The sequence below is a fragment of the Myxine glutinosa genome, chromosome 6 (assembly GCF_964187855.1).
Source record: "Myxine glutinosa chromosome 6, kmMyxGlut1.1, whole genome shotgun sequence".
Lineage (NCBI taxonomy): Eukaryota > Metazoa > Chordata > Myxini > Myxiniformes > Myxinidae > Myxine > Myxine glutinosa.
In genome coordinates, this window is record NC_136266.1 from 5,630,038 (window position 1) to 5,655,318 (window position 25,281).

Genomic DNA, 25,281 nt, shown 5'->3' on the forward strand with positions numbered 1-25,281 from the left:
TATTATCGGCCACCGTACCCGTGAGGGGTCAGGTCAAGGATCTGCAGTTTACGTGCACTGTTTCGTTTTCCAAGCCTGTTCGGCTTCCCATATTACAGGATTTAAGAATATAGGGAATTTCGGAGGTTCAGGGAGTTATTTTGCTTAATGAGGAATGTGGTTGAAGGGAATCTTGTTACAATTTAACCGACATTGGGCAACGCTTTTTGATGGTGAGCGATATACTATACAGGGATGTTACACTTACAGAGAGAGAGAGAGACAGAAAAAGGCTGGGGACAGAGGGAGAGGAAGGGACGCGGGACAGAGGGAGAGGAAGGGACGCGGGACGGAGGGAGAGGAAGGGACGCGGGACAGAGGGAGAGGAAGGGACGCGGGACAGAGGGAGAGGAAGGGACGCGGGACGGAGGGAGAGGAAGGGACGCGGGACAGAGGGAGAGGAAGGGACGCGGGACAGAGGGAGAGGAAGGGACGCGGGACAGAGGGAGAGGAATGGACGCGGGACAGAGGGAGAGGAAGGGACGCGGGACAGAGGGAGAGGAAGGGACGCGGGATAGAGGGAGAGGAAGGGACGCGGGATAGAGGGAGAGGAAGGGACGCGGGATAGAGGGAGAGGAAGGGACGCGGGATAGAGGGAGAGGAAGGGACGCGGGATAGAAGGAGAGGAAGGGACGCGGGATAGAGGGAGAGGAAGGGACGCGGGATAGAGGGAGAGGAAGGGACGCGGGATAGAGGGAGAGGAAGGGACGCGGGATAGAGGGAGAGGAAGGGACGCGGGATAGAGGGAGAGGAAGGGACGCGGGATAGAGGGAGAGGAAGGGACGCGGGATAGAGGGAGAGGAAGGGACGCGGGATAGAGGGAGAGGAAGGGACGCGGGATAGAGGGAGAGGAAGGGACGCGGGATAGAGGGAGAGGAAGGGACGCGGGATGGAGGGAGAGGAAGGGACGCGGGACGGAGGGAGAGGAAGGGACGTGGGACGGGGGGAGAGGAAGGGACGCGGGACGGAGGGAGAGGAAGGGACGCGGGACGGAGGGAGAGGAAGTGACGCGGGACGGAGGGAGAGGAAGGGACGCGGGACAGAGGGAGAGGAAGGGACGCGGGACAGAGGGAGAGGAAGGGACGCGGGACAGAGGGAGAGGAAGGGACGCGGGACAGAGGGAGAGGAAGGGACGCGGGACAGAGGGAGAGGAAGGGACGCGGGACAGAGGGAGAGGAAGGGACGTGGGACAGAGGGAGAGGAAGGGACGCGGGACAGAGGGAGAGGAAGGGACGCGGGACAGAGGGAGAGGAAGGGACGCGGGACAGAGGGAGAGGAAGGGACGCGGGACAGAGGGAGAGGAAGGGACGCGGGACAGAGGGAGAGGAAGGGACGCGGGACAGAGGGAGAGGAAGGGACGCGGGACAGAGGGAGAGGAAGGGACGCGGGACAGAGGGAGAGGAAGGGACGCGGGATAGAGGGAGAGGAAGGGACGCGGGATAGAGGGAGAGGAAGGGACGCGGGATAGAGGGAGAGGAAGGGACGCGGGATAGAGGGAGAGGAAGGGACGCGGGATAGAGGGAGAGGAAGGGACGCGGGATAGAGGGAGAGGAAGGGACGCGGGATAGAGGGAGAGGAAGGGACGCGGGATAGAGGGAGAGGAAGGGACGCGGGATAGAGGGAGAGGAAGGGACGCGGGATAGAGAGAGAGGAAGGGACGCGGGATAGAGGGAGAGGAAGGGACGCGGGACAGAGGAAGAGGAAGGGACGCGGGACAGAGGAAGAGGAAGGGACGCGGGATGGAGGAAGAGGAAGGGACGCGGGATAGAGGGAGAGGAAGGGACGCGGGATAGAGGGAGAGGAAGGGACGCGGGATAGAGGGAGAGGAAGGGACGCGGGATAGAGGGAGAGGAAGGGACGCGGGATAGAGGGAGAGGAAGGGACGCGGGACAGAGGGAGAGGAAGGGACGCGGGACAGAGGAAGAGGAAGGGACGCGGGACAGAGGAAGAGGAAGGGACGCGGGATAGAGGAAGGGACGCGGGATAGAGGAAGGGACGCGTGATAGAGGAAGGGACGCGGATAGAGGGAGAGGAAGGGACGCAGGATGGAGGGAGAGGAAGCGATGTGAGACACAGGGATGCAGGATGGAGGTTGTGATATGGGATGCGAAGAGCAGGGATAATGTTTGAATGCATTTATTTCATTATAATTTGTAACTCGCATTATCTGATTCTTCATTATTTTGTTCATTCACCCTTTTCCCTCAGCCCAGCGTTCCCTCTCTACCATTCCCTGCATTGCTGCGGAACACAAGTTCTTACCCAAGGCCAAGTACATGCAATGGACTACGGGGCAGAACGTGCCTACGGATTCTCCTTCTGAGCACCCAGCTGCCCTGGAATTCCAAAACCGTAATCCACGAAATTTGGAACGTCTTGCGTTTGCGATGAAGGATGAAGGATGGAAGACGAGTTGGCCACCTCGGAACTACTGGCACCGGTCTGTAGCATCCAGGCAGATAAACGTCAATTTCCTTAAGTATTTCACAAATGTTTTGATTACATTTCTATTCAGAAGATGTGGGATCATGGAAGAGCTTGGAACAGAGTGTAAACTAGATGGTATTCAAAGAATACTGTTATGTCTGGCGGGGTAGTGATATGTAGAGCAGATAGATCTGAATAGGTAACGTGCTTTGTCTGTCGCGGTAAGGAAAACTACCTGTAATAAGTTCTTCATGTGTAGGCGTTTTGTCGGGTAAGGAGTATACTTGTGAACCTACCAGGAGGTTCGTGTATTAAGTAGAGTTAGGGATTAAAGAGTAGCGCCCCTGTGTGTCCTCACCTGGTTAGCCAAACCTTTGTCCCTTTTGGCACTGCAGACCAACATAGACATTCCGACAGGTCCTGAGCGCAACACTAAATAATGCCCTTCCCTGACATGACTTAGGAAGAAATCAGACACCGCCGATAATGGCCGCCGCCATTTACACCTCCGACAGGCCTATCCACCTCGATTGCCACGTGCTATGACCACACCACAGGCCTGTGATTCGGTGGAGGCCACTGATTGGGTGGTGCGCCAAGGCTGACGTCACCGCCGCGGAGTGATACGAGGCGCGGCAGGACTTTGGTTTGAGTGAGTGAGTTGCGCAGCAGAGTTGGGTCGCGGTTGTTGGTTTGAGAGGAGAGTTCAGCGAGCGCCGAACGCGAGTCTGAAAGTGAGTTGGTTCAGAGCAGTTGACCAGTTCGGTTCGCAGTTCTTGGCTTGATTTGGCAGTCCCGGTGCAATCCCGAGTTTGTAGAGTCCTGTCCCTGGTCGAGTGGAGAGTTACAGCTCGAGCAGCTTTAGTCCCAGCCGGCAGCCCGAGTGGAGTTCGCTTGCTTTGTGCAGCCCTGCGTTGGACCTTTGGAGCGAGGGACCTCGTGGTGTCCCGTTGAACCGACGAGGCCTGGTGGTGCTCGGAGGCGGACGGAGAGGGCCGCGGGGCCGTGTTACACTGAAGACGACAAAGACCAGATAAGTCCGAGCTCCGCGGTTACACTTTACATGACGAGACATTTTCGTTCGTATTCCATTTATTGTTCTTGTTTCTGAAGTCGGTGTGTGGTATCCCAATTTAGGTTTCTTATTAGATTGATTATCGCGTTTTCCTGTCCTTGCTTTTATTTTGAATAAACCCTTGTATTATTTTGCTGTACATACTTGAACGCAGTTTTCCGTGTGATTGATTCAATAGGTACGGCTGCAGGGCTCTCGCCACTCCCCTCCATCCCGCGCGCTTTGGTGTAGCTTTTTGGTTCCGGAGTCCGCCATTGAGTTTTCGCCTCAGGGGTTAAGGCCTTCGCGATCGGCATCCGTGACCGCCTGATAGTAATCAAAGACGGTCATGCGACAATACTTACCTTGCACAGTCAACTTGGTGTGAGCCAACTCTTCTATTTTTGAACGTTTCTTTATTTTTGATCCAATATGGCTGCCAGACCACGTCAGCGATGACGTCATAAAATTATATTCTCTAAATAATTGTTGCATAGAAAATGCTCAATAAATTTCAAATTGATCAGAGTAAGCGTTGTCCCTGTCGAATTATGACGTCATAATTATGGCACCAATGACGTCATCGTTAACAACACCTATTCCCCATATGGAGTTATCTACAATGAGCCACGTTTCAATTTTTAAATGCTGACACGGCACACACTTTACTTTACTGAAATGCTAACACAAATGTTATATTTTCGTCAAAAATCGTCGGAATTTCACCAAATCTGTTTTGGTCGTGTGTTCATATACCTCAGCGATTGATAAATCTGAAATCAGAATTTTATTTGAGGTCAAAATGACCCCGTGAGGTCGCTCCGTACCCGTACTTTGCCTGCTCGCCATGTGCAGTGTGATAATTAATTCTATGCCATTGCCCACTCTAGAAGACTCTTCTTCTTCACGCAATAACAACTTCTAGCTTCCAGACCGTACATCCAATCATCTTGAAATTTTGCACACGTGTTACACTTCATTACCTCTACTACAATATAATCTTTCACGTCGATCAATGTCATGGTAGAACCCAATTTTAACTCATCATGTTGTCCTGGTGGAACCCAATTTTAACTCATGTTGTCATGGTGGAACCCAATTTTAACTTGTGTTGTCATGGTGGAACCCAATTTTAACTCATGTTGTCATGGTGGAACCCAATTTTAACTCATGTTGTCATGGTGGAACCCAATTTTAACTCATGTTGTCATGGTGGAACCCAATTTTAACTCATGTTGTCATGGTGGAACCCAATTTTAACTCATGTTGTCATGGTGGAACCAAATTTTAACTCGTCATGTTGTCATGGTGGAACCCAATTTTAACTCATGTTGTCATGGTGGAACCCAATTTTAACTCGTCATGTTGTCCCGGTAGAACCCAATTTTGACTCGTCACGTTGTCACGGTAAAACCCAATTTTAACTCGTCATGTTGTCATGGTTGAACCCAATTTTGACTTATCATGGTGTCATGGTGGAACCCAATTTTAACCCGTCATGTTGTCATGGTAGAACCCAATTTTAACTCATGTTGTCATGGTAGAACCCAATTTTAACTCATCATGTTGTCATGGTAGAACCCAATTTTAACTCATCATGTTGTCATGGTAGAACCCAATTTTAACTCATCATGTTGTCATGGTAGATGTTACAGATTCGTCACTTCCGTTGTTGTGGTTTTCATCCACTGTAAACATTTTTGATTCCATGTACTATTATTGTTGTCATTTAAGGGAAATAGATATTGCTATTTTCAAAACGTAAAAAGTTAATGCTTTAAATGAAACCGGAACCGGACGACGAAGAAGAGGAAGAGAAAAAAAAGAAGGCGGAGCGAGTGAGTTCGACAAGAAAGCCGAGCTGCTTCGAGTTCTGGAGCAAACGCTGGCGAACGGGAGTCACTAGCGAACTTTCGGGTTTCCTGGGAAAGGGATTCTTTTGACAGAGTTGTTATCGCTGTGACAGATCAACCTGCGTGTCACGTTTTGGCTGTTGATTCCGAGGAGAATCATCATCGTACCGTTACGCCTCGAGAACGGGCTGTCGGCCATTTTGCCTCGCGCGCTTTGCGCTTCGCTCAAGGTTTCATCTCGCTTCGACCATTTTCACCGCATTCAGACGTTGATCTGGTGTGTGTGTGGGTAACGTGGATTTTGAAGGTAAATCTGCAGTTCGCCGATTTGGAGCCGTGAAACGACCATACCCGAGGGTGTGATTTCCCAGTCGCCTGGAGGGCGCCTTTGGATTTCCCAGCCGCCTTGAGAGCACCTTTGCGCAGCTTTGGCAGCAGGACTGTAACTGCCAACCCAACAGGATTGTGGTCTCGATTGGACTTTGTTCTGACGATCGCTGAGCGGATCGACTTTGGCTTGAAGCCGGAAGCAACTTTGGCTTGAAGCCGGGATTAGAGACATTTGGAATCTTCTTCTTTTCGCTCACTTGGAGCACAGTGAGTTATATTGTACGAACCTGATGGTACCATCATAGGAAATATATATTGGTTGTACAATTGATTACTATTGTTGTCGTACTGTTATTCTTGTGTGATCTTAATACAATACTTGTTTGTTTGTAACAATTGGTGTGGCTTCACCATTGATCTTTGACATACAGAATAACACATTTTTCTGCCGTGACTCCTCTCGGGGCTCGGAGGTACACCGTGACCAGGAGGTTTGGGGAGGAGCACGTAACAGTAGAACCCAATTTTAACTCATCATGTTGTCATGGTGGAACCCAATTTTAACTCATAATGTTGTCATGTGTTACGTGCTCCTCCCCAAACCCCCTGGTCACGGTGTACCTCCGAGCCCCGAGAGGAGTCACGGCAGAAAGATGTGTTATTCTGTATGTCAAAGATCAATGGTGAAACCACACCAATTGTTACCAACAAACAAGTATTGTATTGAGGTCACACAAGAATAACAACACAAAAACAATAGTAATCAATTGTACAACCAATATATATTTCCTATGATGGTACCATCAGGTTCGTACAATATAACTCGCTGTGCTCCAAGTGAGGGAAAAGAAAAACATTCCCCAATGTCTCTATTCCCGCATCAAGCCAAAGTCGTATTCCGGCATCAAGCCAAAGTCGATCCACTCCAGTGATCGTCCGTATGATGTCGTATCGAGACCAGAATCCCGTTCGGATGACAGTCACAGTCCCGCTGCCAAAGCTGCGTAAAGGCGCCCTCAAGGCGATTGGGAAATCACACCCTCGGGTATGGACGTTCCACGGCTCCCACTCGGCGAACCGCAGATTTCCAACTCAAAAGCCACGTTGCACACACACACACCAGATTAGCATCTGAATGCAGTGAAAATGGTTTGAAGCGAAGTGAAAAACCTTGAGCGAAGCGCAAAGCGTGCGAGTCAAAATCGCCGACGGCCCGTTCTCGAGGCGGAACGGCACTACGATGATTCTCGTCGGAATCGACCGCAAAACCTGACACGCAGGTTGATCTGTCACAGCGATAACAACTCTGTCGCAGGTATCCCTTTCCTGGGAAACCCAAAGTTCACTCGTGACTCTCGTTCGCCAATCGTTCGCTCCAGACCTCGAAGCAGCTAGGCTTCTTCTCCGATTCACTCGCTCCGCCTTCTCTTTCTCCTCTTCCTCTTCTCCGTCGTCCGCTTCCGGTTTCATTTAAAACGTTAACTTTTTTACGTTTTGAAAATAGTAACCGATATTTCCCTTAAACGACAACAGTAATAGTACATGGAATCAAAAATGTTTACAGTGGATGAAAACCACAACAACGGAAGTGACGAATCCGTAACACATGGTAGAACCCAATTTTAACTCCTTATGTTGTCATGGTGGAACCCAATTTTAACTCATCATGTTGTCATGGTAGAACCCAATTTTAACTCATGTCATGGTGGAACCCAATTTTAACTCATCATGTCATGGTGGACCCCAATTTTAACTCATCATGTTATCATGGTAGAACCCAATTTTAACTCATCATGTTGTCATGGTGGAACCCAATTTTAACTCGTCATGTTGTCATGGTGGAACTCAATTTTAACTCATGTTGTCATGGTGGAACCCAATTTTAACTCATCAGGTTGTCATGGTGGAACTGAATCTTAATGTGCCTCTCTGTTACTGATTCGTCACTTCCGTCGTTGTGGTTTTCATCCACTGGAAGCATGTTTAGTTCGATGTACTATTATTGTTATTGTTTAAGTGAAATGGAGATAACTGTTTTCAAAAGGTAAAAAAATTAGTGTTTTAAAAGAAACCGGAAACCGGATCGGGAGAAATTGGAAGAGGAGGAGGAGGAGGAAGCGAAAAAGCGGAGCAAGGAGATCGAGAAGAAAAAGCCGAGCTGCTTTGAGGTCTCGAGGAGACGCTGGCGAACGTGGGTCACGAGCGAAATTTAGTTTTCCCCGGAAAGGGATTCCTGTGACAGAGTGGTTATCGCTGTGACAGATAAACCTGCGTGACGGGTTTTGCGGTTGATTCCGAAGAGAATCGTTGTTGGAGAGCAGGTACGCCTCCATTACGGGCCCGCCCGCCATTTCACCTCGCTCCAGCCATTTCACCGCACCCAGCCGTTAGCCTGGTTTGCGTGTGTAACGTGGATTTCGATTGGGAATTTGCGGTCCTCCGTTTGGGAGCCGTGGAACGTTCATATCCGAAGGTGTGATTTCCCAGTCGCCTTTTGGGTGCACCTTTGCGCCTCTTTGGCAGCGTTGACTGTCAGCCGACTTGGATTCTGGTCTCGATATGACCTTTTTCTTGCGATCACCGGAGCGTGGATCGACTTTGACTTGGTGCTGGGACACAGACTTTGGGGAATGTTCTTTTCGCTCACTTGGAGCACAGTGAGTTATTGAGTAAGAAACTGATGGTACCATCATCGGAATTATATGGTATTTTTGTGGTGCAATTGAAACATATTGTACTTGTGCTGTTATTCTTGTGTGACCTCTACAATACTTGTTTTTTGGTAACAATTGGTTGGTGTGGTTTCACCATTGGTCATTGACACATTATAACACATCTTTCTACCGTGACTCCTTTCGGGGCTCGGAGGTACACCGTGACCGGGGTTTGGGGAGGAGCACGTAACACTCTCATTAGTGTGGCAAACACCTGTTTGATTGCATTAGTTGCAAAGCCAAAAGGGAAAAGATACCCATAATGCAAAGTGTAAACAACATGGCTGAGGGTCGTTTGACACTTGAACAATATAGTCATTTTGAAGTGGAATTGGAAATTCGAAAATGTGTGTGAAGTAAAAAGAAAGTGGAGAAGTGAATTTGCAACGGGCCCTCCATCAGGAATAACAATTACAAAAAAATTGTGATAAGTTTGAGACGTACGGTACTGTGCAAGACGCAAGCAACAATCTGGGAGACCCCGCTCATCGAGTGGGGAAAATGGTGTTAAAGCAATTCACACGATCACCACAAAAATCTGTAAGGCAATGTGCTCGAGAGACTGGAATCGGCAGGGCTGATTCACCGGATTCTCAAAAACACCAAAGTGGTAATCGAATGTGCTGAGACTGTTACATGAAATGATTGACGTCGATCCGGATTGCAGAGCTGAGTTTTGTGAAAGGTTTCAAGGTAAGGTGGACGAGGATGCACGTTTTGTGGACATGATTGTGTGTTAGATGAGGTAACATTCAATCTGGATGGTACAGTGAACCCACATGATTGTGTGTTAGATGAGGTAACTGGTCTCACTGGTGGCACAACATTCAATCCGGGGAGGGGTTGGTTTACCCCTTTATAGCTCATGGAGATATGTCATGGAGATATGGAGATATATCACTTGGTCTGTACAAACAGCTATATCCCGCCTCATTAAGGTTGCTCCCTTGCAATAGCCAGAGAGATGTAGGTCTTGACAAGAAAGTGGGCAGAAGAGGAACAACGGAGATTTGAAGGAAAGTTAGTCATTGCTAGGTCCAGAGGGAGGCCGAAATCTGCGATGGGGAGTTGATAGATTGGGCAAACACACAGAGTTGTAGAAGACCTTTGCTGAAATGTCGTGGCGGGTTGTTGGTGAACTAACACCTATCCAGCTGGCATGGTGACATTTTAAGTGGTGTCAATGGACAGGGGCACACAAAAAGGGTTTCCCTAGAGATGGTACCTTCGAGAAGGCTAGACTAGAGAGGGTAAAACAGGAACTGGAATGTAGTAGTAGCCTCTGATCCCCAATAGGGGGTGCAGATATGTTATCTCCTGAAAGTGTTGGGTAGTTGCAGAGAGCTATACGCAGACAGAGGTGTTTCAGAAGGCTTTGTGGAGTTATTGTGGACAATGGGGAATGGACTCTTTCTAAACTGACCTTTTAATTTCCTTCTTTTGTTTTTCTTACTCCCCAGAATTGTGATCCATCGCTCACAGAAGCACATAACAGCATGGCTTGAAGGTTCCACGACGTACTTAGGTTGGGGCATACACAACTGTCCCGAGAGTTCACCCCAACACGTACCATCAGTTGCCGTAGTAACGGTCTCAACCAAGGAGTGGGCCATCAGATCGAGGCTTGGGAAGACGACAGGTCCGGCGGTGGGTAAAATAGTTGGATTGGTGTTGGCTCGGCGCTGCCTGCAAGCTGGATTGGGCCAAGCGCGCTTTCAGTTGATACCTCGAGAATTCAGACGAGTGCAAACGGTGAGTGAGACTCCTGGCGAAACTTCGGTCGGAGTTGATGTTATCAAAGACTTTTGCAGGAAGTAATGAAAGTTAGTGGGAAGGTCTCACTGGTGGCACAAATGAGATGATTTTATTTTGGTTCCTAAAGCAATTATAGTATACACCCCTCGGTCATACAGGTGCATTCTGGCCGGACCACATGATTGGCTGAAACGTGATGGAGGTGGAGTACAAGCCAATGGGAGTACCAGGGTTCGGTCCCACAGTTCAACACGGTTCCATAATAACGCTTTAGTTTGGTGGACAGAGGTTTTTTTTTCACTCGTTTGTGTCTGTCTGTTTGTTACTTACAAAATGGAACATTTGCAAGTACAGTGGAACCTTGACTTACGAGTTTAATTCGTTCTGTGACCGAGCTCGTAACTCAATTTGCTCGTTTCTCAAATTAAATTTCCCCATTAAAATGCATTGAAATGCTATTAATCCGTTCCAGCCCGCCAAAAACCACACCAATTTTTTTTAAAATATACAGTATATATAAAAATATCTCGCGCTTTATATTTCACCTGTATGCAGCATACAAGTTGGCAGGATGGCCTGGACTGGAGGTACGCACACTTGACTCTAAACTGTCCAGCCTGGGTTTGAATCCCGACCCAGCTATAACCTGTCACGGGTGAATCACAGGCAGGGTGATTCATCAATGTGTGTACCGCTAAACTGGGCGCCCCGTTTGCGTCCCATTAGTTGTTGGATGTTAAGGATCTCACCGTGTCTTCCACAAAGAGAAGGCGAGCTATCGCCGGCACTCTGAACAAGTTGTGGCCTGGCATGCTCTTCTCCTCTGCCGTTATATACGTCCTCCTCGGCATCTTTTTCCAGAAGAGCCCTGTCTCGTCACAGTTGAAGATTTGCTGGGGGATGTATCGTTCGGCTTCTATCAGTTCGGCAAAAGTTATAATAAAATCTTCAGCTGCCTTCACATCCGCCTCACCAAGTCGACAACACGCACACCTCGCTCATGTTTTTCGACGATTGCGTGTTTTATATCCAAGCACATCATCCTCTTCTTCTTCTCAGTTATAATAAAATCTTCAGCTGCCTTCACATCCGCCTCACCAAGTCGACAACACGCACACCTCGCTCATGTTTTTCGACGATTGCGTGTTTTATATCCAAGCACATCATCCTCTTCTTCTTCTCAGTTATAATAAAATCTTCAGCTGCCTTCACATCCGCCTCACCAAGTCGACAACACGCACACCTCGCTCATGTTTTTCGACGATTGCGTGTTTTATATCCAAGCACATCATCCTCTTCTTCTTCTCAGTACCGTGTTTTCCACAAAGAGAAGGCGAGCTATCGCCGGCACTCTGAACAAGTTGTGGCCTGGCATGCTCTTCTCCTCTGCCGTTATATACGTCCTCCTCGGCATCTTTTTCCAGAAGAGCCCTGTCTCGTCACAGTTGAAGATTTGCTGGGGGATGTATCGTTCGGCTTCTATCAGTTCGGCAAAAGTTATAATAAAATCTTCAGCTGCCTTCACATCCGCCTCACCAAGTCGACAACACGCACACCTCGCTCATGTTTTTCGACGATTGCGTGTTTTATATCCAAGCACATCATCCTCTCTTCCCTTGGCACTCAATTTCTTAGGACCCATGGTTAAAACTAAGAAATTTTCCAAAATAACCAAAATGCGAAAACAAAGCAGCAGCGATATACGGCAGAGATACTTGCACGGCAAGATAACCACGTGACCGGAACCCACCTGGTGGCGGGTGGCGAAAGCTCGTAACTCAAATCTCGGCTCGCATCTCAAAGCAATAAACCGCCCGAGCGACGGCTCGTATCTCGGAAAACTCGTAAGTTGGTGCACTTGTAAGTCAAGGTTCCACTGTATATTGGTTGGTCTGTTCTGTCCGTGTCTGTTTGTATGTCAATTATCTACAGGTCACATTTTACTCCGATCTTCACAAAACTTAACCACCTGGTAGAGGTAGTGACAATGTGGCAGCCTATTGTTTGTGAGGTCAATGGACAAGGTCACATCATTCATTTTCATCCAATTGACTTTATATATACATATATATATGTCAAAATCAGCTAAGGTGTGTAATAGGTGTAGGCCATTTGTAAGTTCCCCTTTAAATTAGTATATACTGAAGAAATTGGCCAAATGATGATGTATGTATTTAATTTAACTAGTGAGGTACCCATGCTATGCACGGGTGGGAGGCCAGAAGCAAACAGACGATGCAGAAACGGCAAATGCTAAAGCATGAAACCAATAAATTCCACATTCCTGTAGCACCTTCAGTCACACGTCAGACATGGACAGCAAGCTCGTGAAGGACTTCCATGAAAAACGTACCCGTTGGCAAACAAACGGGTACGTTTGTTCCATACCCAGTCAATGGCAAATCTGCATATGGCGATCCGCGAATTCACGTTTAGAAAGTAGAAACCGTCACGGCATTTCATCATTCACTTGAACTCGATATCTCTTTTTTCATTCCAAACAGCATAACTCCATCACAAATTCAATAACATTAATATAAAAAATAAACTTTTAACAACATTCGTGACATAAACAAATATTTAAATCCTGATGTGAAGTTCCGTACGGTTGGGTGAATACAATTACGAATTCAAAATCGTAATTGTATTCACTCAATTCCAATCATCAATTGATGCTTTAACAAAACGATTAACACGATTAACGTTTAACGATTTAACATTACTATTGAATGACGGTTGTATTGGGATATTATCAAACCCGCGCATTGCCGTCATCTGTCCACTTCCGCATTCGCGGCAGGTTCATAATTCTCATCAAAATCTAAAGTTCTAAACAGTATTTGTAGAATTTCAACAAAAGCCATATCACTGTTCATATCGGTAAATATTATTCCATCGTGTTTGGAAAAATTGGAAAACTTGTAAAAATTTGGTAAAAACAATACAGCCTATTTTACTCCAAGGGGTCCCAGGAATACCCACCCAAAATATCGTTGTGTTTGGTTGAGCCGTTTTTGCGGTACCTTCGAACGGACAGACGGACATTTGGTGAATTATAGTAAGATATAGACAAAGAGACCATAAAGACAACTTCATGCAGTAGAATGAAATCTAAATGTGAGAAAAGGGATTTGAGGGATCTTCTTTTTTTGGGTATAGCTTTTTGTAACTTGCTGTGATCTCCGCTATGTAATTGCTTATGGACATTTCCATTGATTTAAAGTGATGATGTCGATCTAATTGATGGGAGGTGAGTTTCCAAAGTTCCCTATAGACATCATAGTCATCTCTAACACCTCTTCTAATATAAAAAGACGATATCTCGAAAATTGCACCTGTGCGCGTTCGTATGTCCGTCAATATTATAGTTGGCATGACCCTGCTGATTTTTGCAGAATAAAAGTTATTGTGATGATTAATTTTGGCATTAACCGCAGTAGAAGTAGTTGTTTTGCAGGAATATCACATTTTCCACCCCGGGGTGGGGGGTACTTATTATTGAAAGGGGTACCCCTCCCCCCCCCCCCTCCTGCCCTGGCCAAAGCACATCTGGGCCTGGCGAAAGGCAAGCTAATGGTCAAGCAGTACAGCAGGCAGGTATGCTGCTACAAGGTGGTGAAGACCAATGAAAATTTGATCCAACGGACCAACGGGTCTGCTAATAATACACAAACATTCCGCATGACAAGCTCGTAACCGCACTGGACAGAGCGGTAGATGAAGCATTTACAGGAGGTAATAAAGTATACATTACAGTCTATCAAAAAAGAGCAAACTGGTCTGTAAAGGACAATCAATATTAATGTAATTTTTCAAAAAGTAAACTCAAAGAAACTTTTCGATTTCCCCTAAACAACAGTTTCTCTTCATATTTGGCAACAAGATTCTCCAGCAGACAGTGGGGATACCCATGAGTTCAGATTCCAAGATTCTCCAGCAGACAGTGGGCATACCCATGGGTTCAGATCCCAAGATTCTCCAGCAGACAGTGGGGATACCCATATGTTCAGATCCCAAGAGACTCCAGCAGACAGTGGGGATACCCATGAGTTCAGATTCCAAGATACTCTAGCAGACAGTGGGGATACCCATGTGTTCAGATCCCAAGAGATTCCAGCAGACAGTGGGGATACCCACGTGTTCAGATCCCAAGATACTCCAGCAAACAGTGGTGATACCCATGTGTTCAGATCCCTAGAGCTTCCAGCAGACAGTGGGGATACCCATGGGTTCAGATCCCAAGATACTCCAGCAGACAGTGGGGATACCCATGTGTTCAGATCCCAAGATACTCCAGCAAACAGTAGGGATACCCATGTGTTCAGATCCCAACAGATTCCAGCAGACAGTGAGGATACCCATGAGTTCAGATCCCAAGACACTCCCACAGACAGTGGGCATACCCATGAGTTCAGATTCCAAGATACTCCAGCAGACAGTGGGGATACCCATGTGTTCAGATCCCAAGATACTCCAGCAAACAGTGGGGATACCCATGTGTTCAGATCCCAACAGATTCCAGCAGACAGTGGGGATACCCATGAGTTCAGATCCCAAGATACTCCAGCAAACAGTGGGGATACCCATGGGTTCAGATCCCAACAGATTCCAGCAGACAGTGGGGATACCCATGAGTTCAGATCCCAAGACACTCCCACAGACAGTGGGCATACCCATGAGTTCAGATTCCAAGATACTCCAGCAGTCAGTGGGGATACCCATGAGTTCAGATTCCAAGATACTCCAGCAGACAGTGGGGATACCCATGAGTTCAGATCCCAAGATACTCCAGCAGACAGTGGGGATACCCATGAGTTCAGATCCCAAGATACTCCAGCAAACAGTGGGGATACCCATGGGTTCAGATCCCAAGAGACTCCAGCAGACATTGGGGATACCCATGGGTTCAGATTCCAAGATACTCCAGCAGACAGTGGGGATACCCATGTGTTCAGATCCCAAGATACTCCAGCAGACAGTGGGGATACCCATGAGTTCAGATTCCAAGATACTCCAGCAGACATTGGGGATACCCATGGGTTCAGATCCCAAGACACTCCCACAGACAGTGGGGATACCCATGTGTTCAGATCCCAAGATACTCCAGCAGACAGTGAGGATACCCATGTGTTCAGATCCCAAGATACTCCAGCAGACAGTGAGGATACCCATGGATTCAGATTCCAAGATACTCAAGCAGACAGTGGGGATACCCATGGGTTCAGATCCGGCCCCTTTTTTTGCAAATTTGTTCCTGCACAGTGCACATGTACGAGTTTGATTGGGTCCAGAACATGTGCAAGAGTAAACTAACAAACGCGAGAAGGTGTGGAGATATCTTGAGATTCATTGATGATTTGTTAGCAATGAATGATGGGTTTGTATTTTATCAGCTTCATCATGTCATACAGTATATCCAAAAGAACTCAAATTAAACAAGAATGGCACTCATAGAGCACATAGTCTCGCCTCGTGCATTGATTCTTAACCAAAATACCATCGTTAACTGAACACGCTACTATTTTGGCCTGTTATGAAAGTCAAATCCACAACATTGTCCTAATAGTAGGTTTAATGACAATTCGATCTCTGGCAACATCCTGTAGAAATACAATCACGCAATATATCAGGATTATATAATCACGGAGAAGTTCAGCAATTATCAATCAGTGCAAGCAAGCCTAGATCATCTACGTATACGCACCATTCGAGTCTACGTGTCACGGATTAAATGTCACAGGAATGTTCCGGAGCGATGGCCGTCCGAGTTCTTATAGATGCCTCTCAGTGGTTAGAGAGAGCATAACACCTGTGTTCAACTTAGATACAATTTCATTACATGGCCGACTGCTATTATGGCCAATATACCCACATCATCCATGCACCCAATTATGTCACCATTTCTTGGCGTGGGTTCTGAACGACATTATAAATTTAATTCTTCACTCGCATTGAGTCAAAGATCATATACCCCATATGGCCAAAAGTATGTGGACATCCAAACATCACACGCGTATGTGCTTGTCGAATATCTCATTCCAAACTCATGGGCATTAATATGGAGTTGGTCTTTGCTGCTATAACAGCCTCCACTCTTCTGTGAAGGCTTTCCACTCGATGTTGGAACATTGCTGCGGGGATTTGCTTACATTAAGCCTGGCTCGCAGTCGGCGTTCCAATTCATCCCAAAGGTGTTCGATGGGGTTGAGGTCAGGGCTCTGTGCAGGCCAGTCAAGTTCTTCCACCCCGATCTCGACAAACCATTTCTGTATGGACTTTGCTTTGTGCATGGGGGCATTGTCATGCTGAAACAGGAAAGGACCTTCCACAAACTGTTGCCACAAAGTTGGAAGCACATAATCGTCTAGAATGTCATTGTATGCTGTTGCGTTAAGATTTCCCTTCATTGGTGGAACTAAGGGGCTCAGCCCGAACCAGGAAAAACAGCCCCAGACCATTATTCCTCCTCCACCAAACTTTAGGGTTGGCACTATGCATTTGGGCAGGTCGCATTCTCCTGGCATCTGCCAAACCCAGATTCGTCCGTTGGACTGCCAGGTGGTGAAGCGTGATTTGTCATTTCAGAGAAAGCGTTTCCACTGCTCCAGAGTCGAATGGTGGCGAGCTTTACACCACTCCAGCCGACGCTTGGCATTGCACATGGTGATATTAGGCTTGTGTGCACCTGCTCGGCCATGGAAACCCATTTCATGAAGCTCCGGACGAACAGTTGTTGTGCTGACATTGCTTTCAGAGGCATTTTGGAACTTGGTAGTGAGTGTTGCAACTGAGGACAGATTATTTTTACGCACTTCAGCGCTCCGCGGTCCCGTTCTGTGAGCTTATGTGGCCTACCACTTCGCGGCTGAGCTGTTGTTGCTCCGAGACGTTTCCACTTCACAACAAGCATTCTGATTATTGCGCTGCAATACATGTCCCCTACCGCCAGTCTGTCGTCCGGAAAACTGTTGGGGAAATTACCAAGGGTTATTTACCCACAGGTTCTGAATCGTTTCCAATCGCTAATTACCTCAGGACGGGCTCACCTGTGATTCGCACTCGGGATTTCGATGTATACACCTCGCAGACAGGTCAGCAGAAGCACGAGAAAATATGTTGTTTATAAAGAACCTTTCGAGTCGCTAAATATCAGTAATTTATTATATTTTCCGGTTCACGATCAATGATCGATGTGCATATATATGTTGCTCGGCTTGGCTCCGCCCCTCCCGAAAGCGCGCGCTGTGTCGCGCTGTTGACCGTGAGACGAGGCTGAGGGCGCGCGGTGCGGCTTGAGGAGAACTCTAGAATAAACAAAGTGCCATAACTTTGTCAAACATGATCGAAACGTCGTGAAATTCGAACTTGATCTGTAACTTATCATGAGGAAACCATGTACCAAGTTTGAAATCATTAGCATTAAGAGTTTAGAAAAAAAAGTCCGAAAAACTGTTCTTTGCATGACGGACGGACGGACTGACGGACTGACTGACTGACGGACTGACTGACGGACTGACTGACGGACTGACTGACGGACTGACTGACGGACTGACTGACTGACTGACTGACGGACTGAAAGAAGGACGGCGTGCAAACCTATATTTCCCTCCGGTGTACACCGGTAGGGGACTAATAACAGCACTTACAGTTGACCGGGACAGCCCCAGCAGAGCCAAAATGTGACGAACTGACTTGTTGGAAAGGTGGCATCCCATGACGGTGCCACATTGAAAGTCACTGAGCTCTTCAGTGCGGCCCATTCTACTGCCAATGTTTGTCTATGGAGATTGCATGGCTGTGTGCTTGATTATATACCTCTCAGCAATGGGTGTGGCTGAAACAGCCGAATCCACTAATTAGAAGGGGCGTCCACATACTTTTGACCATGTAGTGTTTATGACATTTCAGATTTTTTTGGATAAGGATTTCAAATCAACCAATGATGGCTGAAATACCACTTCACCAATGACATCATTGTCATCACCATATATATACAACAACAACAACAGGCATTTTAAGGCCATTTTCCCTGCAAGAGTGGGGGTTAGACTTGCGGGCCCCATGACAATCTTCTCCATTTTGCCCTATTTTCTGCACCTCCCCTTGTTAACCCCCTTGCCCGCATTTCTTCTTCCACCATCTTTAGCCAAGTCTTTCTCGGTCTTCCCCGTCCTCTACTTCCTTCTACATTCATTTCCATTACTCTTCTCAACCAGTCACTTTCATCCTTCCTCAACACATGACCAAACCATCTCAACCTGTTTCTCTTCACAGCATCCATCACAGGCTCCATTCCCAACATCTTTCGCAATTCATCATTTGATTTGTCTTCCTCTCTCTCAACGATACTCCACACATCCACCAAACCATTCGCATTTCCACCCTTTCCAGCCTTCGTTGCTGCTCTACGTTCATTACCCATGTCTCGCTCCCATAAATCATAATACTTCTCACACATGCAGCATACACCTTTCCCTTCAGTTTCAGCAACACTCTCGTCCTCGTCAGCACACGACTCAGTTCCCGAAACTTTTTCCATGCACATCTCGCTCCAGCAACCGTTGCCGAGTCTGATCCACCTTCTCCATTCAGCATGTCTCCGAGTAGCAAAATGTTTTCACACCTTCCAACTTCATGCCGTCTCCAAGATCCAACTCAACATTTCCTCCATCTGCAGCTCCCTCTGTGCACACCTTACATTTGAATGTAGCTGCCACACTGGTAAATGACCCTCTCAGACCACTACATTTTTGATGAACCCACTCAGCGCACATTGTACATTGAATTGAGTTTACTCCGACACCCTTCCTGCACACAGCACACGGCCGCTTCCCAGTTCTTTCCACCTCACCACATGCTCTACCACTTGCCATCACCTTCCTCTTTCCGATATTCACCTTCAGATCGTTTGTCTCCATACATTCCTTCCACTTGTTCATCTTCTCCTTCAGTCCATCCATACTTTCCGCAATCAACACCAGATCATCTGCATACAACAACTCCCACGGTAAACCCTCCTTTACGTTCTGAGCCAGCACCTCCATCACAGCTACAAATAGTAATGGACTTAGTACCGACCCCTGATGCACTCCCACCTTCACCTCAAACTCACCACTGTTCCCGTCCTTCGTCCTTACAGCTGTGTGCGCTCTCTCGTAAATTGTCATCACTACTCTGATGAACCATTGCTCCACTCCTAACTTCCTGAATGCCCATGTCACTACTTCACGTGGAACCCTATCGAATGCTTTCTCCAGATCAACAAACCCAAGAAACAACTTCTTCCTCTTCTCCATGTACTTCTCCTGCAACTGCCTCACAATAAAGAGCGCGTCTGTCGTTCCTCTTCCTGGCATAAATCCAAACTGCATTTCGTCAATCTTCACTTTCTTCCTTATCCTCCTCTCCAACACCCTTTCCAATACCTTCATTCCATGCTCCAATAACTTTATCGCTCGGTACGAACCACACTACAGACGGTCACCTTTCCTCTTGTATAGAGGGACGAGGGTACTCAGTTCCTAATCCACTGGAATGCGGCCTTCTTTCACCACCAGATTGCAGATCACTGTCATTCTCTTCACACCCCAATTTCCCGCTGCCTTCAACATATCTCCCACAACTCCCGTCGGCCCTCCCACTTTTCTGCTCTTCATTGCTTTTATCCCTTCCCCAACTTCCTTCTCGGTTATCTTCTCTGCCGGTCCTAAAACAGGGTTACTCTCTATGTTGCCATCCCATTCATTCTCTGTATTCAACAGCATTTCCATATATCTCTTCCATCTTCCTTTAATTCCATCTGGGTCCACAACGATTTGTCCCACTTCATCCTTCAAGCAACTCACCCCCATCACATCACACCTCTCTTTCGCTATCTGCTTTGCAATCCTGAATATCGCTCTCTGACCCTCTTCCGAATCCAAGCGTTCTCCGAACATTTTCCTGTATGCCTCCTTCGCCTTTTCTACCTCTTTCTTTGCTACCTCTTTCTTTGCAGCCTTCCTGGCTGCCTTATAACTTTCATGCTCTGCTGTTTCTTCTCCCGTACCCTTCGCCTTCTGCCACTCCTTGAACTTCTTCCTCTTCTCATCAATCCTCTTTCCAACTTCATCATCCCACCACCATGTTTCCGAGTGCCTCGGTGGTCCTTTTGTCCATCCACATACCTCACCAACGGCTCCCAACAGACTATCTTTCATTGACATCCAACCACTTTCAAGTTCAACCACATCATCCTCGACCCTACTCAGCCTCTCTTTTAATGCCTCCCTTACTGTCACCTCTTTCAACCTCCACACCTTCATTCTCGGTTGGTACTTCACCCGCCGAGCTCTCCTCGCACCTTTCACCCTTATGTCGCAGACAACCAAGTGGTGCTGTGAAACAGCCTCCTCCCCCGGGATCACCTTTGTGTCCCGGAGGTGCCCCCTATCTCGCCTACGCACCATCAGGTAGTCATTGGGGGAAATAACTCGTCTATATTTCTGGGGGGAAGAACCCATCCGTAATTCTCGGGGAAAATAACCCATCCAGAATAATGGGTTCTTTGTTATCTTGATTTAGTAAGTTGGCTAAGATTTGGAAATTTGTTGCCAATTGACGAAGAAGAAGAAGAAGAAGAATTACAACTTTGTCTCACACACACACACACACACACACACACACACACACACACACACACACACACACACACACACACACACACACACACACACACACACACACACACACACACACACACACACAGGCAAACCAGGAAGAAAAGGTGGTGGAAGAATGTGTGCAGTGAGCATCCCGTGTATTTTGGGATGTCTTGGGCCGGTGACATACACAAGTGATTGGAAGAAACAATTCCCGCTCATGATGGAGAAGTTGCTGGTGAAAGATGTTTCGAACGTTTTGTTTTTGTGCATTCCATTGGAAAGTGATGCAAAGATGCACAATGGAGTGGTGTTGTACTATAATCTGATTACAATCGAGTGGTGTTGTACTATAATCTGATTACAATCGAGTGGTGTTGTACTATAATCTGATTACAATCGAGTCGTGTTGTACTATAATCTGATTACAATCGAGTGGTGTTGTACAATAATCTGATTACAATCGAGTGGTGTTGTACTATAATCTGATTACAATCGAGTGGTGTTGTACTATAATCTGATTACAATGGAGTGGTGTTGTACTATAATCTGATTACAATCGAGTGGTGTTGTACTATAATCTGATTACAATCGAGTGGTGTTGTACTATAATCTGATTACAATCGAGTCGTGTTGTACTATAATCTGATTACAATCGAGTGGTGTTGTACAATAATCTGATTACAATCGAGTGGTGTTGTACTATAATCTGATTACAATTGAGTGGTGTTGTACTATAATCTGATTACAATGGAGTGGTGTTGTACTATAATCTGATTACAATCGAGTGGTGTTGTACTATAATCTGATTACAATCGAGTGGTGTTGTACTATAATCTGATTACAATCGAGTCGTGTTGTACTATAATCTGATTACAATCGAGTGGTGTTGTACAATAATCTGATTACAATCGAGTGGTGTTGTACTATAATCTGATTACAATCGAGTGGTGTTGTACAATAATCTGATTACAATCGAGTGGTGTTGTACTATAATCTGATTACAATGGAGTGGTGTTGTACTATAATCTGATTACAATCGAGTGGTGTTGTACAATAATCTGATTACAATCGAGTGGTGTTGTACTATAATCTGATTACAATCGAGTGGTGTTGTACTATAATCTGATTACAATCGAGTGGTGTTGTACTATAATCTGATTACAATCGAGTGGTGTTGTACAATAATCTGATTACAATCGAGTGGTGTTGTACTATAATCTGATTACAATCGAGTGGTGTTGTACTATAATCTGATTACAATGGAGTGGTATTGTACAATAATCTGATTACAATCGAGTGGTGTTGTACTATAATCTGATTACAATCGAGTGGTGTTGTACTATAATCTGATTACAATCGAGTGGTGTTGTACAATAATCTGATTACAATCGAGTGGTGTTGTACTATAATCTGATTACAATCGAGTGGTGTTGTACTATAATCTGATTACAATCGAGTGGTGTTGTACTATAATCTGATTACAATCGAGTGGTGTTGTACAATAATCTGATTACAATCGAGTGGTGTTGTACTATAATCTGATTACAATCGAGTGGTGTTGTACTATAATCTGATTACAATCGAGTGGTGTTGTACTATAATCTGATTACAATCGAGTGGTGTTGTACTATAATCTGATTACAATGGAGTGGTGTTGTACAATAATCTGATTACAATCGAGTGGTGTTGTACTATAATCTGATTACAATCGAGTGGTGTTGTACTATAATCTGATTACAATTGAGTGGTGTTGTACTATAATCTGATTACAATCGTGTGGTGTTGTACTATAATCTGATTACAATCGAGTGGTGTTGTACTATAATCTGATTACAATTGAGTGGTGTTGTACTATAATCTGATTACAATCGTGTGGTGTTGTACTATAATCTGATTACAATTGAGTGGTGTTGTACTATAATCTGATTACAATCGAGTGGTATTGTACTATAATCTGATTACAATGGAGTGGTGTTGTACTATAATCTGATTACAATCGAGTGGTGTTGTACTATAATCTGATTACAATCGAGTGGTGTTGTACTATAATCTGATTACAATGGAGTGGTGTTGTACTATAATCTGATTACAATCGAGTGGTGTTGTACTATAATCTGATTACAATTGAGTGGTGTTGTACTATCATCTGATTACAATCGAGTGGTGTTGTACTATAATCTGATTACAATCGAGTGGTGTTGTACTATAATCTGATTACAATGGAGTGGTGTTGTACTATCATCTGATTACAATCGAGTGGTGTTGTACTATAATCTGATTACAATCGAGTGGTGTTGTACTATAATCTGATTACAATCGAGTGGTGTTGTACAATAATCTGATTACAATCGAGTGGTGTTGTACTATAATCTGATTACAATCGAGTGGTGTTGTACTATAATCTGATTGCAATGGAGTGGTGTTGTACTATAATCTGATTACAATCGAGTGGTGTTGTACTATAATCTGATTACAATGGAGTGGTGTTGTACTATAATCTGATTACAATGGAGTGGTGTTGTACTATCATCTGATTACAATGGAGTGGTGTTGTACTATAATCTGATTACAATCGAGTGGTGTTGTACTATAATCTGATTACAATGGAGTGGTGTTGTACTATAATCTGATTACAATGGAGTGGTGTTGTACTATCATCTGATTACAATCGAGTGGTGTTGTACTATAATCTGATTACAATCGAGTGGTGTTGTACTATAATCTGATTACAATCGAGTGGTGTTGTACAATAATCTGATTACAATCGAGTGGTGTTGTACTATAATCTGATTACAATCGAGTGGTGTTGTACTATAATCTGATTACAATCGAGTGGTGTTGTACTATAATCTGATTACAATGGAGTGGTGTTGTACTATAATCTGATTACAATCGAGTGGTGTTGTACTATAATCTGATTACAATCGAGTGGTGTTGTACTATAATCTGATTACAATCGAGTGGTGTTGTACTATAATCTGATTACAATCGAGTGGTGTTGTACTATAATCTGATTACAATCGAGTGGTGTTGTACTATAATCTGATTACAATCGAGTGGTGTTGTACAATAATCTGATTACAATCGAGTGGTGTTGTACTATAATCTGATTACAATCGTGTGGTGTTGTACAATAATCTGATTACAATCGAGTGGTGTTGTACTATAATCTGATTACAATCGAGTGGTGTTGTACAATAATCTGATTACAATCGAGTGGTGTTGTACTATAATCTGATTACAATCGTGTGGTGTTGTACTATAATCTGATTACAATCGTGTGGTGTTGTACTATAATCTGATTACAATGGAGTGGTGTTGTACTATAATCTGATTATAATTGTGTGGTGTTGTATTATAATCTGATTACAATGGAGTGGTGTTCTATAATCTCATTATAAACTATGATGATGGTGTTATTAAGTTTGATGATTGTGTTATCCCAAAGTGTTGATGTCAAAGATTCCCTTTCTTCCCCAAACTTGTCATTGGACGGTGACATTGATGGATGTTTGACCTTCCGGTTTCTGCTTTTCATCCCCCAGTATTACTGGGACTTAACCCAATAGGATCTACCGGAAGCTTCACACTGTTTGAGTTGAACTTACCACGTGCTTCCCACGACTCTCACCCACAGGTTCAATCGTTCTGGATGGGAATGAAAGAAGGCGGATTTGTCTTGAGCGAGCCGAGGCGATCTCGAGGGACCTGGGGAGTCATTCCGATCCCCGGGCCTGGAAATCTCGGTGCGAGGCGAGAAGCCCTCCTGGTGCTGAACTCCGACCTGGAAGTCCCTCTCATTCGGCAGCCATCCAATCAGCGCCGAGGTCTTCCCTGGCCTACCGACTCCCCCTCGTACCCACCCGAGGCTCGGTTGCCGGTTCCTCGTCGGAGCGACCGACCGAAACCCAGTCGGAATCCGCCCAAACGGGGACGCCGACTTGTTGTATGACATGTTCGCTCCTTCTTTCAATCGTTATTCACCTGTTCACATCACTCTTCCTGTATCTCTCCACCTTTAGTGTTTCCTTTATCCTGTGTGCACTCATGCGCTGCCCCCCCCTCCCCCTCTTCGTACTTTACCTTTTGTCTCCATCATTTGTTGCTTAATCTTGAGTGTCTTTTTGGACATGTTTGGCATCGGAGAAATAAACCTTTTTTTTGTTAAAAAACATAAAATCTGTCGGTTTCTTTGTACTTTGCTTCTTCTGTTTGTGCAAAATGATGGGTCCAGGTACAAGGTTTGGGTGGGAAAATGGAAACATCTGTGAAACAACTGTAATAATTGGGCCTAGAGATTATTCCATGAGATTATTCCATGAGATTATTCCCAAAGCATTACAGAACTTCCTCCATGCTTGAGTTCACTGTTGGTGCTGGTGCTGTCCGGGTTGTTTTGGCCTTCCTGGAATTGCTCCAAATGTTCACTGCACCATTTTGATGAAAAATAAAAAAGATAAATTTGG

The 25,281-nt window shown here is 45.7% G+C and overlaps 1 protein-coding gene across 1 annotated transcript; it reads left to right on the forward strand.

The window, feature by feature from the left end:
* Window positions 1-25,281, forward strand: MRPL18 (mitochondrial ribosomal protein L18). Its single transcript, XM_068119568.2, has 4 exons — window positions 1-212; window positions 2,248-2,479; window positions 9,878-10,169; window positions 24,453-25,281. Exons 1-4 carry the CDS (start codon window positions 155-157, stop codon window positions 24,765-24,767), a joined length of 897 nt encoding a protein of 298 aa, XP_067975669.2. The 5' UTR covers window positions 1-154; the 3' UTR covers window positions 24,768-25,281.